Source organism: Oncorhynchus nerka, linkage group LG15 (assembly GCF_034236695.1).
Source record: "Oncorhynchus nerka isolate Pitt River linkage group LG15, Oner_Uvic_2.0, whole genome shotgun sequence".
Lineage (NCBI taxonomy): Eukaryota > Metazoa > Chordata > Actinopteri > Salmoniformes > Salmonidae > Oncorhynchus > Oncorhynchus nerka.
Genome location: NC_088410.1, coordinates 58,631,692 through 58,649,572, shown reverse-complemented (window position 1 = coordinate 58,649,572; position 17,881 = coordinate 58,631,692). Strand labels below are relative to the sequence as shown.

Genomic DNA, 17,881 nt, shown 5'->3' with positions numbered 1-17,881 from the left:
ATCATCTGAGGTTGATTAATCGACCAGCTATCATTATTGTAGATCACTCAATTGATTAACTTTGTGTGTTGTATTGACTTGCTCCCTTATTAGTAAGTCAATAAAGATTTGGTTTAAGTATAACTCTGACTTGTGTGATAAGTTTGTTTCTTCTCATTTGATAGTAAATAAATGAACCACCACATTTGGCGACAAGGATGGGATGTGAATCGTCACATGGTGACCGCTCCTGACGACCTGGGTAAATGGTGCACCAGGGATCCCTCAAACTTGGGATCACAGGGAGACCGCACTTCGGGAATGAAGCAGATTGACCCACCTTTGATCTGAGAGGCAACGAGCCGAGTGGATACCACGGCCCAAACTTAGTTTAAAAAAAGAAAGAGGTGAGCGAAAGATGCAAAGTCGAGTTTTTAAGACAAGCCTCTGTTACGTAGGCTCTGAGTGTGTATTCCTGTGTGAGGGGGGCACCTTGGAGGCGTAAACAGGGCTGAGTCAGTGGAGGATGATCTGAGAGTTAGTCGACTCAAAGACACCTATCATTGGTCAGTTGCGGGCGATCTAGAGCCGTCCTGACACTGAATTGATCACAGAGGGGATTGGTGCGGTCTGTAGGAGTGATGGGCCAGGGTGACTGTGGGTTCTGTGTGAAGCACGGTACCTTGTGAAACCCTACTGGAAGAAGGACCTCATTCTGAAAAGTGTCTGTGTGACAGTCTAACCTCAGAAGTGGTGAATTCCAATTATTTTAAATGTGCTAACCAGGTATGCCCTGGGTTTGGTCATTTAGCGTTAAACATCTCGTATCTGTGTGAACTAGTTTTGGCTATTTAATGTTAAAACATCCAGAATCTATGTGACCTGGATGAAAACTAGAATCTGTGTGAACTACCCCATTTTAGAACTATTTAAATGTATGATTTAAATGTATGAGTTACATAATCATAGTAACTAACCATGAGATAGAAATTAGAAAATATTCCTGCAGGTTAAACTCTAATTGATTAGACATGTTTGGGAATAGCATTGTGTGAATGTGATATGAGAGTTGTGTGAGTGTGTAAATAAGCGGGATGTTAGCAGCAAGTCTATTGTTTCTGGGAGGCTAGACTTTCCTGTGGTTTGTGGGGGGCTTAGATAACCGTTGAGAATTCCATGACAGACCGGTCATTGTCCGCGAAACAAAAGTTGGGAGTATGTTTGGAGAGCTGCTTCATAGCTGTGGAGAGTCCTTGAAAATGCAAATGTAATGGTTGATGTGAGTACCTAAGAAATTCTTACACTTTATATGGATTCTGTTCTATTCTGATATGAAAATATGAAAATATGATGAATTGTATGTGTGTATAATCAATTACTGGAGATTTGATAAAGTAATACTGTGAATATAATGAAATGCAACTGAAACAACCCATACGTAGACGTACGTAGGTTTTGAGTTGGTCCCTTTAACCTCAACCAAATTCCAAAGACTGGTGACATCCAGTGGAAGTCGTAGGAACTGTAAAATGGTCCCTATCAAATATCCCTTGGCAAAGAAAACAGAGGGAACGGTTAGAGGCAAAAAAATAATAATCTGAACAGTTAGTCCTCAGGGTTTTGCCTGCTACATAAATTCTGTTATAGTCACAGACATGATTGAAACAGTTTTAGAGTGTTTTCTATCCACACCTACTAATCATATGCATATCATATATTCCTGGCATGAGTAGCAGGAAGTTGAAATTGGGCAAAGGTAAGTGATACATTTTATCGCTATTTCTGACTTTTGTTACTCTGCTTGGCTGGTTACTGTTTGTAATAATTTGTCTGCTGGGCACTGTTCTCAGATAATCGCATGGTATGCTTTCGCAGTAAAGCCTTTTTAAAATCTGACACAGCGGTCGGATTAACAAGAAGTTTATCTTTAAGCCCATGTATAACACTTGTATGTTTTAGGAATTTTTATTATGAGTATTCTGCCCTTGAGTTGCGTTCCCATGCAAAACTAGACAGATAGCTAACAACTAATTATTCAATAAAACTCCCAAGGCGTGACTTTTCTTTAATGAATATATTGAAAACGTTTATGTTGTGAAACTGCAAAATACAGAAAATAATATACTTTAGTATTCAATTAATACCGATATACTGTAGCTGTACATTATACATTTGAAGTTGCATAAATACAAAGCACGTGCTAAGGTACCATGCATCTGGCATGATGCCAAACCATATAGCTAATTGTTACCAATATGGTAATTGGCTAACTCCTTTCACTACTCTAATAATGTACAACCATCTATGTAGAATAACAAAGCATATTACACTAGAAACAGTAATAAAACTACAGTATTGTATATTTTACAATTCGTTTGCATGACGCACGAGCAAAGTAATACAGCTAACGACATACATGAAAGGCATTGCAATTTGTGTGAGTAAATGCAACCAACATTGATATGTAAGCAACTCTATCAATAACAAGATTATCATCACTAGCTAAATGCTTGAATCAAATTTACAAACAAATATTTCCCAAGGCTGAAGCGTGACAAGAAATAACTACACTGAAAGACCTGCACCGTAGCGTTGTTTTTAGCTGCTTCTATGCGTGCGGAACAATTCTCTTCTTCCTGTTTGCGTACAGTCTAAGTACCAGAAAGTACCAGAAAGCCCAGGGGGCAAATAACACCATTGAACACAATGAAAAAAAACATTTTAACCATTGTAATAAAATCATCTGTTACCTTCTAACAGGATGGCAGCACAATGAATATTTCTGTTTTTGAATTTGGCGCTCTGCAATTTTACTGGATGTTGGCCAGGAGGGACGCTAGCTTTAACCATTATTATTATTTTCCAGCAGCATACCACCCTGCATACCACTGCTGGCTTACTTCTGAATCAAAGCAGGGTTGGTCCTGGTCAGTCCCTGGATGGGAGACCAGATGCTGATGGAAGTGGTGTTGGAGGGCTAGTAGGAGGCACTCTTTCCTTTGGTCTAAAAAACATCCTAATGCCCCAGGGCAGTGATTGGGGACACTGCCCTGTGTAGGGTGCCGTCTTTCGGATGGGAAGTTAAACGGGTGTCCTGACTCTCTGAGGTCATTAAAGATCCCATGGCACTTATCGTAAGAGTAGGGGTGTTAACCTTGGTGTCCTGGCTAAATTCCCAATCTGGCCCTCAAAAACCATCACGGTCACCTAATAATCCCCAGTTTACAATTGGCTCATTCATCCCTTGTAACTATTCCCCAGGTTGTTGCTGTAAATGAGAATGTGTTCTCAGTCAACTTACCTGGTAAAATAATGGAAAAAATTTAAAGTTAAATTTGAGTCTGGACAATTGTCTCAGAAACTGATTGGAGTGTGTCCACTTTTGATTAATTTACCCTAACGATGTAACTATAAAACGCTTATTGGATTTTCTCCTTTCGGGTACTACATTTGATATAAAACTGCCCTTGAGGCCTGAAAATTGTTTTTTTATTTCCTTCCCAGTATGAGAGGAGTTGCTATATTTATTGAATAAACCTTTTTCCATAAAGTTAGAGCTAATTCACCTTTCATTTTCTATTTGTTTTGTCTTGTCTTCCCACACACCTTGTTTCAATTCCATCAATTACATGTTGTGTATTTAACCCTCTGTTCCCCCCATGTCCTTGTCCAGTATTGTTTATTGTAAGTGCTTATGTACGTTATGTCTGGTGTGCGTCGGGTGTTGTACCCATTTATTGATTGTTCTGGTTTCCGGTGGGTTTTTATTATTAAACTGAGCTGTTGGAAACACAGTTTTTGCTCTCCTGCGTCTGACTTCTCTGCCGCCAGTACGCACCCCTTACACATAATCTGAATTTATTGGAAAGCACAAGATCTGTTTCCGAGTCAATGAATGTCGATTTAACTCATTGACTGCAAATCTATTCCTTTTGCGCATGTGAGAATCTCTGCGGAGAAAGCTTGGACCATTAATTACAAATATTTTCTGGGAAATGTGTTGTTATTATGTGCCAGATTTTAAGACTACAAACCATTGCAATTGAGTTATTTGCAGGATTTATTTGTCATTTCAATAGCATTGGGTCTATGATATTGACAAAAAATGGGTTTCTGATTGTAATTCAAGTATTGGCATGTTTTGTCTGGACATATACTTCCACCAGTGTTTGTTTAAGATATAAACTGAACATTTTAACAGCTTGCTTAGTTCAAATTGAAAAGCTCATTTATTCTACATAAAAAGCGAGGCGATTTCGATGTAATACGTTGTCTGTTGCCTAAATGGTCTGCTGGAATAACATATTGAGAATGGAATCGTATTTAAATAACTAGATTTTTTATTATGGACTGACTGATGTATTTTATAAATTTGGCACATTACATGTTACTCTTAAAGTCATAGACTTTTCATAAGTAAGGAAGCCAAAAGAGAAGAGATAATTGTCAAGTTTGTTTTTAACCTTACGATAAGGTAAGCGCAGAACGTTGTTTGAGAATGGGTTATATTTTTTTCCTACTGGTAAGAATAGAAGAGTTATTCGTGCTCACTCGGCTATATCGGGCTGTAAGGGATGCAGTGGGCCGTTTGCAGTAGAGGTCTGAATAGTTGAATCGGAAACCTGTGATTTCTGATGACTCTTAATGGGTTTTATAGTTTAGGTAACGCCAGTGAATTTGAGCAGGAAGTTAATGTATTCTAACATTATAATCTGTTTCCATTACGTGGAACAATGCCCGGTCATTAAAGTGGATTGCAGTCAATCAGAGGCAGCTGTTTATCGTTGTCTCTGATTGGGGACCATATTTAAGGAGCCATTTTGTCTAGGGTATTTGTGGGTTCTTATTCTATGTTTAGCTGCCTGTCTGCACTACTCATATTTGCTTCACGGTTAGTTTTGTTTTTTTGGTTAGTTTTGTTCAGTGTTCTTTCTTTAATAAAGAAGTATGTACTCTTACGATGCTGCGGCTTGGTCTCCTCCATATGACGACCGTGACAAGTGCACATGAATCAACATTTCAGGAAAAGTGTCAGTTTTAGCCAGCTGGATAATTTTCAACTGCAGTTCCTGGGCAGGTTATTAAAAATAATTACAATAACAATACAGACAATTAAAGAGCAGTGAGCACACGTAAACATAGAACAAGCAGCATGCAAAAAGCAACAAAACAAAATACATAAAAGCAACAAAGTGTATCCACACTTCACCAGCTACAGACAGCATGGAAAGCAACAATACACAGCTAGGGATTCCTTTTTGTCTTCATGTTTCTTTGTTATAGGTGGTATGTTGTGTGTGTGTGTGTCTGATGGTAGGCTATTCCAGACATGGGAAGCTCTCACAGAGAAAGCAGATTGACTAAAGGTGCTTCTCCTTAAGAACTTCTTATGGCTGCAATCCCGTTAACGGGATGATATATGACAACAGCAAGTGAAAGTGCAGGGGGCCAAATTCAAAACATCAAAAATCTCATAATTAAAAGTCCTCAAACATACATGTATCTTATATCGTTTTAAAGGTAGTCTTGTTGTTAATCCCACCACAGTGTCCGATTTCAAATAGGCCTTACAGCGAAAGCACCACAAACGATTATGTTAGGTGACCACCAAACCACAATAAAAACAGCCATTATCCCAGCCAAAGAGGAGTCACAAAAAGCACAAATAGAGATACATTTAATCACTAACCTTTGATGATCTTCATCAGATGACACTCAAAGGACTTCATGTTACACAATTCATGTATGTTTTGTTTGATAAAGTTCATATTTATCAAAACATGAGTTTACATTGGCGCGTTACATTCACTGTTTTGTTCGATATGTCCGTTATTTATGTCCAAATACCTCTGTTTGTTAGCGCATTTGGTATACATATCCAAACGCTCATTCTGGTCAGCGTTACGTCGGACAAAAACTTCAAAAAGTTATATTACAAGTCGAAGAAACATTTCAAACTATGTACAGAATCAATCATTAGGATGTTTTTAACATATATCTTCAATAAAGTTCCAACCGGAGTATTAGTTTGTGTCTTGATGAGCAATGGAACGCAAGTGGATACCATGAGGAATGATCAGAAAATGGCTGACTGCCAGTCACCTGATAGATTCAGCTCTCATTCAGTCCCACAACACAGTAGAAGTCTCATTCAAATTTCTATAGATGGTTGACATCTAGTGGAACCCCTAGATAGTGCAACATCATTAATATCTCAAGGGGATTTCATTGGGAAATGTGGTGAATACATACGAAGCTCAGATTTCTCACTTCCTGTTTTGATTTCTCCTCAGGATTTTGCCTGCCATATGAGTTCTGTTATACTCACAGACATCATTCAAACAGTTTTAGAAACCTTAGAGTGTTTTCTATCCAATAATATTAATAATATGCATATATTCGCAACTGAGACTGAGGAGCAGGCCGTTTATTTTGGGCAACTTATTCATCCAAGCTACTCAATACTGCCCCCCAGCCATAACTATACAGTCACCTCTCATGACAGACCTTGTGGATCTGCTGCCATAGGTTTGGGTTTTCTGTTTAACAAAATTACTGAGTGGAGGGAGAGCCAGGCCATTTCGGATCTTGAATACAAGACATTCATCGGTGTATTGCACAGGAGTTCATGCTTCCTATGGATGTAACAAGTGGGCTTCCTATCAAGCACTTTGAGAGCCTCTTTGTTGACCGACTAAATGGGTTTTAATGTTGTACAGCAAGCTTGGGCCCAACTAGACAAGCAGTATGTTAAGTGGGGGAGTATCATAGATTTGAAGTACAGTTTTGCTACCTCTGTAGCCAAACAATTTTTATATATCGGGAATTAGCTGGGTTGAATTTGGTTATTTAAGTATGATGCCTTGTAATGAACTTAAAATGAACTTAAAATCAGATACCACCTGGAGCTTCTCCCCTGACACATAGACATCTGGCTCAGTAGCATCAGTTGCCCTCTTTGTGAGGAACATGCTGACTGTTCTTTGATATGCAAACATGAGTCACTGAGCCACTTTGTAACCTGGACCATTACAGTAGTGAGTTCTTATGCAGCTTGTTGTTTGCTCTTTGCATGGACATATATCACTGTATCATCTGAATACATTTGAATTTCAGACCCAGTACAGACATAAGGCAAATCATGAATGTACAGTATTGACCCTTGGGCGGCATGGTGGCAGGTAGCCTAGTGGTTAGAGCGTTGGGCCAGTAACTGGAAGGTTGCTAGATTGAATTCCTGAGGTAAAAATCTGTCGTTCTGCCATGAGCAAGGCAGTTAACCGCCTGTTCCCCAGGCGCTGAAGACGTGGATGTTGATTAAGGCAGCCCCCCGCACCTCTCTGCTTCAGAGGGGCTGGGTTAAATGCAGAAGACACATTTCAGTTGAATACATTCAGTTGGACAACTGACTAGTGTGAGGGTTGAAAATATGCTTGGCCTATCATGAGGATGTCTGTGTGTGTTAGCAGTAACATTAGCAGAAAGGCTATGGCTAACCTTGGGTATAGGCAGTTATCATGAGTTGTGGGGGACACATACAGAACGTAGTGTAGCAAACAGACTGTCTTTTGTTAGAACTCAAACGTAGCAATAACAGGAACCAGATGTGTGATAACAGTATCTAGGGTATGAGCGCATATATATTCTACACAGCAACAGTTACATCTATCAACTGGAGCGCCCGGGGGCTGGGACCAGCCTGTGTGCCAACGATAGGCTGAGTGAGTTTAAACCATGCCCAGTCTCTACTCTGACAAGCCAGCTCAGAAGCAGGAACTACTTCTGTCAGAGTATTTTAGAAGATAATATTAGTGTGTTGGCTAGTTCTCTGTTCTGCCCTGAGTGGTATTACAGCGAACCCGTATATACAAAAATTGCATTTACCATTTATTGCTTAGCTAATAAAAGTACATAGTATACAATCGGTGACTCAGTGTCATAACTTGTTCTGATACCAGATTCGAATTGACACAACCCTAACGCTAGGTATCCCCCTTAACCTTGGGGCAAGCCCACATCATACCTAAGAGTTGGCGACAGTTAGTTTCAACTATTACGCTGCTAGGCAAGTCAGTTAAGAACAAATTCTCATTTACAATGACGGCCTACCAGGGAACAGTGGGTTAACTGCCTTGTTCAGAATGACATATTTTTACCTTCTTAGCTTGAGGATTCGATCCAGAAACATTTCAGTTACTAGCCCAACACTCTAACCACTATCCACCACACCTATCGCACCAAATGTGAATGCTGAAGGGGCATGGATTTGTGTAATGTGAACAAATAAACTCTCGGCATTATGACTTTACAATGGATAGAGGATAGAGAAGTGACAGAACACGAGCACTTAAATTATTAGGAAAAGGGGGCACAATACATTTTATGTACAGTTCTTGCAAAACTATTGAAATGTAATGGAGAGTGATAATGTTACATCTAGTTTGACAGATGTATTTTTTAATTACCTCATACCAAATTCCACTGATTTCAACAGTCTAAAATATGCTTTATATTATGTAGTATTTCAACATATCAGCATGATCAACAATTTCTAGTTTGATGGACTGTGCCTAATGACTGTGGATGGAATCTAAAACTTCAGTCAATGAAATATGATTTAAATAAAAGCATTCTGTCAAGGCCTCTTTAAGGCCCATAGTGTGATTCCATATGTGCTATTTCATAGTTTTGATGTCTTCACTATTATTCTACAATGTAGAAAATAGTCAAAATAAAGAAAAACCATTGAATGAGTAGGTGTGTCCAAACTATATTTTACAGCACATAAATGACCAGCCATTTACTAAGAAATAACATGTTAATGACACAGTAATTATGTTAAAGTAGTGTACACACATCTCGTGACCTTTAGGTGAGGGTCACGTCAAGAAAACCTGTTACATTTTACATTACAGTGTAAGTACAGTATAATAATGAGTAATTACAATACTGTTGCACTGTACTTACAGGAATAATTCCACTGTAATAAAGGCACTGTAATATAAAGTGTTACCTAAACATCTAGCTCAAAGAAAATAATGGAAACTGTAGTGCTTACCATTCTCCATGCTTAGTAGCTGAGCAGTATTCTTCAAGCATTTCCTCTGGATGCCTCTCAACTTCATTCACAACCTATTTTTATGACTTGACTATATTTTCCTATGTGGACTTTTTTATTATTATTTTTTTTTAACCTTTATTTAACCAGGCAAGTCAGTTAAGAACAAATTCTTATTTTCAATGACGGCCTAGGAACAGTGGGTTAACTGCCTGTTCAGGGGCAGAACTTACTGTTTGGCAGAGCGCTCTGAAAAGACAAAACTGAGAAAGATGCTCCTTTATTCTAAATGTTGAAACCTCTTAAGGATCCGCCCCTTTTTTCAAAATGTTCTTGTTGAATAATAGTGAAGACATCAAAACTATGAAATAACACATATGGAATCACATATGGAATTTCTGTTTAGGAACTCTGTTGAAACTGAGATATCTTTAATTAAAGGAGATATTCTGGGACGAGTTACCCAGGGTAGGGGTTTCTGTTGAAGTAAAGAAGAGGCTATGGGATGACATGACTTGGTTTCACTGTGTGTGAGTTTTCACTGTGTGAAGTAGATCTTATCTTAGTGACAAGGAGGTTTCTTCTGTGTGTGGAGGAGTATTCACTGTGTGTGAAAAAGACCTTGTCATAGTGACAAGGAGGGCTCTAGTGTGTGTGGAGAAAAACCTGTTTTATAACAGAGGTATTCCTGTGTAAATGTGCATTATTTGGCAAAGTACTAAATTAATATGAATTGATATGCCATGGTTTGCAATCGTCAGATGTAAATGCATGAACTACAGTATTTGATTCCAGGAAAGGGTCCTGAGATAGAAGCAAGAAAATATTCCTGCAAGTTTGCACAATTTGACCAATGGAGCCATAGGGGAATTGGATATACTTGGGAAATAATTGTTTACGTGCATACAACACATACAGTATTTCCCACTATACAAAATGTTGTATGGGTACAGAATTTTGCCTGCTCGACCCTCTGACTGGACCGGTGAAGGTAATGTTGAATAAGTTGGTCAGGGACATTCTGGAACAGGTAGGTACCACTCTGGCACAAGGTATTAGGCGTTCCCATAAAAGGCACATTGAGTGAAGCTTTATTAGCAGAATGTAGAAATAAGTTACAGGACTTTGAAGAAACCAAAAAAGGCAAGGCAAGTAGAATAGACTGGGAGGATTTTAGGAAAGTGGGAAAGAGAATTAGAGAGAAGGGCAGACAAGAAAATGTAAGGAAAAATGGTGAAGGATGATAAGAAGAGAAGGACAAACAGGGATGATGATAATGACTTTCCACCTTTCTATTATACCCCTGTATCCAATGCATCAGCACCTGCCCTGGTTGTCCAACAGCACCCCCCGCAGCTGCCTCCCCCGACGCAGCTTTACCCCCAACAAGACCTGATACGACTGCAGGACCAACAGACCCCTCGGAGGCAGCCCCAGAGCAGTAGGAATCCGTTCTACACAATGCCTACTCTCGTTTTAACTGGACAGAGGACAGACTTTATCAGACCCAGCTGGCTGCACTGGCTGTTGGTTGGCTGTTCTTGAAATTTTCCCAGTCCTGACCCTGATCCTGCCCACCGTCCTGTACCTGTACTGATTTGGATTAGGACCATTTCCTGTCTTGACTTACCTTTTGCCTGCCCATTGTACTATAATAAACTCTGAGGCTCGTACTATCCGCATCTGGGTCTTAGCCTGAGTCCTGATAGACGTTGTTTTCAAGGAAAAAATTCAACATAATTGTCACGTTCTGACCATCGTTCGTGTGTGTTTTCCTTGTTTTAGTGTTGGTCAGGATGTGAGCTGGGTGGGCATTCTATGTTATGTGTCTGGTTTGTCTATTTCTATGTTTGGCCTGATATGGTTCTCAATCAGAGGCAGGTGTTAGTCATTGTCTCTGATTGGGAACCATATTTAGGTAGCCTGTTTTGTGTTGGGTTTTGTGGGTGATTGTTCCTGTCTTTGTTTTTGTGGCACCAGATAGGACTGTTTTGGTTTTTTCACGTTTCTTGTTTTGTAGATTGTTGTACTTTCAGCTCTATTAAAGATGCACAAAACTAACCACGCTGCATTTTGGTCCGCCTCTCTTTCCCCAGAAGAAAACCATTACAATAATACTAGAAATACATTTGATTGATTGCTAGAAATGTCACCCTCAAAACAGTTTGACAATTTTTTTTCAAATCAAAGTATTTTCCATGTAGATCAAGGGCACATTGACATATTACATTGACACAAAGTTGATTCAACCAATTTGTGCCCAGTGTGTAGTTTACTGTAAATAAATACAAATAAAAAAATTGATTGCGGTCTCCCCTTGTCCATGCTTTCAAAGTAAGGATTCTGTATTTATTTAAATGTTGTTAAGTTAATTGGATGAACTATCCCTTTAATGTTGTGTTTAAAGTACATCAGCAAGCATTCTAGCTCATTGCAGCCAGGGCACGAAGACTCCCAACAACACAAAAACATAGATTTTTTTTTTCAGGCAGGGTTGGGGGCCCCCTGGAGTTTGGCAGTAGTCCGGCCCTGATTGTAGTTTAAGGAATAGTTATGTCCTGTTTTTCTTACCCTGTAAACAGTCTATGGACAAGATATAACAGCAATCCATGCTTTGGATTTGTTTACCTGGCAACTGTAATTGAAAGTTCCTGGGGCAGATCTGTTCTAGGGGAGAATTAATTTGATTTGCTTTTGAAAGGTGTGGCATAACAAACTTTTCGACGGAAGTCCTGGGATCTCATTTATAACTTTTGTATACATTTCACATACAGATATGTGCACTGTGTGCACTATTTCTAAGAAGACTGTTGGTTAAGGACTTGTAAGTATGCATTTCACTGTAAGGTCTACACCTGTTGTATTCGTTGCATGTGACAAATACAATTTGATTCGATTTGACACAAATATTTAAATTTATAAACTTGGCACATGCAATACAGTGCATTCGGAAAGTATTCAGACCCCTTAACCTTTTCTACATTTTGATACATTACAGCCTTATTCTAAAACGGATTTAAAAAAAAAATCACATCAATCTACACACAATACCCCATATTGACAAAGCAAACAGTTTTTTATACATTTTTGCAAATTTCTTAAAAATACCAAACGGAAAAATCACATTTACATAAGTATTCAGACCCTTTACTCAGTATTTTGCTGAAGCACCTTTGGCAGCGATTGCAGCCTCGAGTTTTCTTGAGTATGACGACACAAGCTTGGCACACCTGTATTTGGGAGTTTCTCCCATTCTTCTCTGCAGATCTGTCAAGCTCTGTCAGGTTGGATGGGGAGCGGCTCTGGCTGGCCCACTCAAGGACATTCAGAGACTTGCCCCGAAGCCACTTCTGTGTTGACTTAGCTGTGTGCTTAGGGTCGTTTTTGAGTCTCATAGCAAAGGGTCTGAATACTTATGTAAATGAGGTATTTCTGTTTTTAATGTTTAATACATTTGCAAAGATTTCTAAATGCCTGTTTTTGCTTTGTCATTATGTGGTATTGTGTGTAGATTGATCAGAACTTTTTAAACATTTAATCCATTTTAGAATAAAGCTGTAAAGTAACAAAATGTGGAACATGGGAAAGGATCTGAATACTTTCCTAATGCAGTGTACATACGCATGCTTTGCGTTATAAATCAGACCCCTCCTGAACTATGTGTGCGTGAGCAAGTATTAAAACTCAGCCAGAAAATAAAAACATCATTCACCGTTTATTTTCATCATAACGCCCTCATTTGCTGTACACTTTGGAAGTATTGGAAGTATGCCAAGGCACCCACTGGGCGCAAACTGGTTAAATCAACATTGTTTCAACATAATTTGTCAACGTATTGTGACGTGGAATCTATGTGGAAAACAAATTGGATTTGAGAAAAGTGATCAATTGTAAGGACTGGGGAGGTTTTCATTGGCTTTAACATGGGTGTGAATACTCGTATAAATGAGATATTTGTGTATTTAATTTTCAATATATTTTCAAACATTTCCCCAAAAAATGTTTATCACTTTCTCAATATGTGGTATTGTGTGTAGATGGGTGAAATTATTATTGTGTTTTACTCCATCTTGAATTCAACAACAAAATGTGTAATAAGTCAAGGGGTATGAATACTTTCCGAAGGCACTGTATTTGGATTGTGTTTTAGGTTATTGACCTGCTGAAAGGTGGATTTGTCTCCCAGTGTTTGATGGAAAGCAGACTGAACCAGGTTTTCCTCTAGGACTTTGCCTGTGCTTAGCTCTATTCCATTTATTTTCATCCTAAAAAACTCCTGAATCTTTGTTAATGACAAGCATTCCCATAACATGATGAGGCCACCACCAAGCTTGAAAATATGAAGATTGGTACTCAGTGATGTGTTGCGTTGAATTTGCCCCAAACATAATGCCTTGTATTCAGGACATATAGTTTATTTATTTGCCAATTTCTTTTTGCAGTTTTACTTTAGTGCCTTATTGCAAAGAGGATGCATGTTTTGGAATATTTTTATTCAATACAGACTTACTTCTTTTCGCGCTGTAATTCGGTTAGTATTGTGGAGTAACTGCAATGTTGTTGGTTTTATTTTATTTTATTTAACCTTTATTTTAAAATGTTGTTGATCCATCCTCAGTTTTCTCCTATAACAGCCATTTAACTCTGTATCTGGTTTAAAACCACCATTGGCCTCATGGTGAAAATCCCTAAGTGGTTTCGTTCCTCCTCATCAACTGAGTTAGTATCTGTATCTTTGTAGTGACTGGATGTATAGATACACCCTCCAAAGTGTAATTAATAACTTCACCATGCTCAAAGGGATATTCAACGTCTGCTTTAAAAAAATAACCATCTACCAATAGGTGTCCTTCTTTGCCAGGCATTGGAAAACCACCCTGGTCCTTGTGGTTGAATATGTGTTTGAAATTCACTGCTCAACTGAGGGACCTTCCAGATATTTATATGTGTGAGCTACAAAGATGGGGTAGTCATTCAAAAATCATGTTTAACACTATTATTGCACATGCTACTTATTATTTGACTTGTTACACACATTTTTATTCCTGAACGTATTTAGGATTGCCGTAACAAGGGTTTGAATACTTATTGTCTCATGATATTTCAGCTTTTCATTTGCAACTAATTTGTAAACATTTCTAAAAACACAATTACACTTGGATATTATGGGGTATTGTGTGGAGGCCAGTGACACAAAATCTAAATGTAATCCATTTTAAATTCAGGCTGTAACACATCAAAATATAGAAAAAATCAAGGCATGTAAATGCTTTTTGAAGGAACAATAGATTGGAATAGTATGGGAGATGATGTATTCTCTATTAATTATATTTCTATCTTCAACATGCAGTTCCAGATCCAGCCCTGCCATTAGTTGACGGCAGCCAACCCAATAGTGTCTGAAATGTAGTCACTTTTCTAGATCTGTATTGAAATATATTTTTCTCAGATCTGAATTTTAGAAAAAGTAGCCACTTCTGAGATCTGTATGCAAATAGCTTTAAAAAGTAGTCTTTTGGAGGGATCTGTATTCAAATATTTGTATTTTTTGAAAACTTTCCGTAAACTACATTTATCACAGGCCTGATCTGGTGGCCAGCCAACTTCTTCAGAGGGAGATGAACAACTTGTATAACTCTATGAGAGGTGGCTAACACCCCTACAGGCGGTTACAGGTGAACCCAGCCTAAATACTGTTGTGTTGGGAAGGTGTCAGGAATGAGGGATCTTGAAAGCAGCAACGTTTTTGTAAGTTGGCTTCCACCCACTACTGGCAAAAGATAGGAACCATCTATGTAGGTTGTGGGAATGATGTCAGGGTTGGGGGATCTTAAAAGCCACTGAAGAGGTTCAGTCTCTGAAAGTCTTCTAAAGGTGTTTGGCTCCCCCTGCAGGTTCCAGAGTAACACTGTGGATTTGATATAAGGCCTTTGGGGCTGTCTCACCCTACATGTAAAAAAAAGAATAATGTAAACAAGATCTAAGGTTTTATAATGGTGTTTGGCGGTGTTTTGTATATATATGCTGTGCTGAGAGCTGTATGATGCATTGTGATGATGAGTATATTAGTAAATTGCCGTAAGAACATAGCTTTCCAAGCATGCCCATACTGAAATACACTGTAGCGATAGAAATCCTGGGTGCATCCTAATAATATGTCCTTGCTCCTGAAGTGTACACTCATTCACTACTTCCCATCAATCTAAAAGCATAGGATTGGTGGAGGCATGGGCTAGTTGATTCCCACCATATTTATTATACCAATCATTGTCTTTCAAATCAGTGAAGGGAAGTGAACAGGGATTATCGTGAGTTCCTGAGTTGTTTTATGAAATGGTTTCCAGATCCCGTATGGGCTCGCGAAGGCATATGCGTCCTACAAAACACAACCCAACCCAACCTCCAACCCGGAAGCCAGCAGCACCAATGTGTCGGAGGAAACACCGTGCACCTGGCTACCTTGGGTAGCGCGCACTGTGACCGCCACAGGAGTCGCTGGTGCACGATGAGACAAGGATAGTAGCCCCCACAGACCTCCCGGTCACGACAGAGCCTGGGCGCGAACCCAGGGTCTCTGATGGTATAGCTAACGATGTGATGCAGTGCCGTAGACCACTGCGCCACCTGGGAGGCCCCGCACTGTGGAGATAAACAGACAAAGACATTGTTGCTCAGGTTCGGGAGGCAGGCAGCAAGATTCAGACAAAACCCCACAGTTGCAGACTAAAGGCTAGAATCATGGGGAAATAATGCTCCAGAGGAGATTATGTATATGAATTGCCTGGCTGGGCTGTGGGACAGTTAATCCCAGGGTTGTGGTCAATTCCACAAATTGCATTTTAAATTCCATTTAATACAATTCAAATTCCAGGTCAGTCTTTCAATTTAGAGAATTAAATTCCTCTGAATTCCAATTTTAGTTAAATTCCAGGAATACAGGTTGGAATGATTTAAAAACAAATCTTACATTAAATGTTTGATCATATGTGCATCAATTCCATTAACTGGGAAATGTACAAATATTGAATTTCAATTAAATTCCGAAGATTAAATGTTTTTACAATTCAAATTCAATTCAAATTTCATAACTTGAAGTTTTTTACAAATCTAATTTTTTTAACATACATTTTCCACTCCATTAGGTAATTAAAGAATTGAATTGGAATTTAAAATCATTTGGAATTTATTGATCACAACCCTAGTGGATGTACAATGATAATTCAAAATGGATCTCTTAATAGGTATTACACTGGGATTGTCATGAATAACACCCTGCTATCAACCAATCAGCATCCTGTATTCAAACGATCCATATTTTTTGTTGTTGAAAATAGCGCTGGCCGTGTCCGAATACCCATACTAGCATAATACATACTTAAACTGCATACTATGTAATCATCGTTGCATACTATTTAGCATGTACTTTTTAGTAGAAAGTATGCAATATTCCACGGCTTCAATGCAGTAGTGGCTCCTGGCTGGCTGAGTAGGTGGGGCGGTGCTGAGTGCAGGTGGATTTGTCAAAATTCAACAGACATGCATCGCATTAACCAGCCTGATAATAGCTCATTTCCAATTTGATTAATTTCTTTAGACTCTGAATCAAATAGGAATGGACTTATAGGCTTACTCAGGCTGGTTATGGCAAACTATAACATTCAACCTATACCGTAGCCCATATAGTCCATCTATCCTATTTAAAAAGGACCGTAGACAGAAACATATTGCCTAATTTGGTTCCATTTCAACATATTTATTAGTAAAACCCAAGTAATGTAGCATATATAACAGCCTAGTACACACACCAAATATTTTCTAATGTTCAAATCGAAACGCTATTGCACAGAGAAACGTATACAGTCGTGTACATCGCAAATTCAGAACCGCTGGACAGTATCATAATAAACTAAAGTACTGATCATTGGGAACTAGGCTTGATCCATAAATAAATATAAATGACAGAAAGCCTAGCCTACAAAACAAACAATCCATATGTTCAAATCAAAAGGCCTGATTAACATGACATCAACTTAATTTTTTCACATACTCAAAACGGCCTACTATTTAGGGCACAAGTATGGGTATTCGGACACGACCAGTGTTTGAACCCATCAACCCTCGAACCCTTCCATCTCTCCAAACCCCTTCCACATCTCCCGCCCTCCACACAGCCGTGGCATGTGCATTCTAACCCTTCATTTCCTGGTGATCTTAATTGTTATACTGTGGGACACCTACACTGCAATTTCCATCCTTGTCTTTCTGTGGCCTGGACACCTGCTGTTGCCGTTTAGCTAACATCTCTGTGGAGGGTCGGCCTAACACACAAAGTATGCATCTCAAATGGCACCCTATTTCATATACAATAGTGTACTACTTTTGACCGGAGTCCTATGGGCCCTGGTCAAAAGAAGGGCACTACACAGGGAATATGGTTCCAGTTGGCATGTGACCAGAGAAACACTGCCTCACTCTCTCCACACTGTATTTAATGGCTGTGTTCACACACAGAAGAGTCCATGCAGCCCACAGAAACTTAATTACAACCCTCGTGCCACGTTATTAAACAGGCTTACCATTGGGTAATGTCTGTCCATCCGCTCTCTCCTGCTCTGTTCTCTTCTGTTCTGTTCGGGCTCTTTTCTTATCTCATCTCTTCTCATGTATTTTACATCCCAGCTGTCATACTGGGATGTTAGGCCCATTTCAGTGTTTGGCATTTCGTCATGGTATTTGTCTTAGTTGGATTCCTCATTCCATTAGCCTGCTCATTGGGAGCCTGTAAATTCAATTATGCAGAGATAAAAAAATGTATATAAAAGCTTGTTTCCCACTTGGTCTCAA

The 17,881-nt window shown here is 39.0% G+C and overlaps 1 protein-coding gene across 1 annotated transcript in view; it reads right to left on the bottom strand.

Moving 5' to 3' along the window:
- The window catches only part of LOC115142967 (sodium- and chloride-dependent GABA transporter 2-like), a 31,750-nt gene extending 22,448 nt beyond the window's left edge, over nucleotides 1-9,302 (bottom strand). Inside the window, exon 1 of the mRNA XM_029682882.2 lies at nucleotides 9,038-9,302. Within this exon, the coding sequence (XP_029538742.1) occupies nucleotides 9,038-9,078 (41 nt within the window). The 5' untranslated portion in view covers nucleotides 9,079-9,302. The remainder of the gene's footprint in view (nucleotides 1-9,037) is intronic.
- Between the last annotated feature and the right edge of the window lie 8,579 nt (nucleotides 9,303-17,881).